The following is a 1,186-nucleotide window of genomic DNA, read 5'->3' on the forward strand; positions in this document are numbered from 1 at the left end:
TGTCTGTTTTAAGTGTGGCTCTCTAAAGAAGTTGAACATTAACAAATAAAACCACCCAATACATTGATAAGTAAGAAAGGGGAAAAATAAACACAATAGATCTCACATAAAAATTATTGTTAGTTTTTGTTATTTATACGAAGAAGTACAACAAAATACAAACACAGATCTACCAAGATAAAGTGAAAAAATGCATAAAAACTTGCATATTTCTTTTCTATAGGATAGATCCATTAACATTACCATTTACACGATTGTTGCTCATCATCTGCTTAAACTCCTCAAAGTTCACGTTGCCATCTCCGTCAGAATCCACAGACTTGATCATGTTGTGACATTCCTCCACAGAGCACTTCAACCCTAGGCGGTTCAGGACAAGATGGAGCTCGGCGGAAGAGATGAGGCCGTTCTTGTCCTGGTCATATAGGTTGAAGGCGTCGCGGAGCTCAGTGGCACCTCCGTCGGTGGTATCAGATCGGCAGAAGACGGCAAACTCATGAAGGCTTATGAAACCATCATGATCGGTATCGAGATCGTCCATGACGCGCTGGAGTTCATCCGGTGGAACACCAGAGCCTAGGGTGCTAAGGACGTTGTCGAGCTCATTAACCGAGATCTTGCCATCGCCGTTAGAGTCAAAGCGACTGAAGACTCTCTTGAACTCGTCCATGTCCTGGAGGTAGATAAGGTTAGAGTTTGTGGATTTGGAGCTAGGGTTTGTGTCGGCAGTGATGGGTGTCGCCATTAGTGTTAAACTGATATTTTGAGTATGATGAAAAGTTGAATCACAAATGGTGAGACATGGAACACCGTGTCTGCCTATGGTTTTATACTGATTTATTTTGGATTATTAAATAAATTTATTTTTAATTTCTTGGATAAAACATTTAATATTTAATTAATAATTTTTTTAATTTTATTATTTTAAAAAATTATTACTAATATTCATTTGTCAATAGATAAAAAAAGAATTGAAATATAAAGAGCTAAATTTTTAAAAAGCATTAAAATATATAACTAATATTTAAACAATATCTAAGAGACTCGTTAACATAATTATATTCACAAATATATAAATTCATTATGTACTCATAAAAAAAATCTCTAAATAATTTTAATAACATTCAAATTTTATTTTACATTTAAAAAACACACATACAATATTCAGAATACTACACAAATTAGG

At 34.1% G+C, this 1,186-nt stretch overlaps 1 protein-coding gene across 1 annotated transcript; it reads right to left on the reverse strand.

Annotated features, from left to right (window-relative positions):
* LOC107631752 (probable calcium-binding protein CML26) lies at positions 79–813 on the reverse strand. The gene has a single exon (XM_016335295.2). The coding sequence runs from the start codon at positions 743–745 to the stop codon at positions 218–220; it is 528 nt and encodes a 175-aa protein (XP_016190781.1). The 5' UTR covers positions 746–813; the 3' UTR covers positions 79–217.

The sequence above is a fragment of the Arachis ipaensis genome, chromosome B03 (genome assembly GCF_000816755.2).
Source record: "Arachis ipaensis cultivar K30076 chromosome B03, Araip1.1, whole genome shotgun sequence".
NCBI classification, from domain to species: Eukaryota; Viridiplantae; Streptophyta; class Magnoliopsida; order Fabales; family Fabaceae; genus Arachis; species Arachis ipaensis.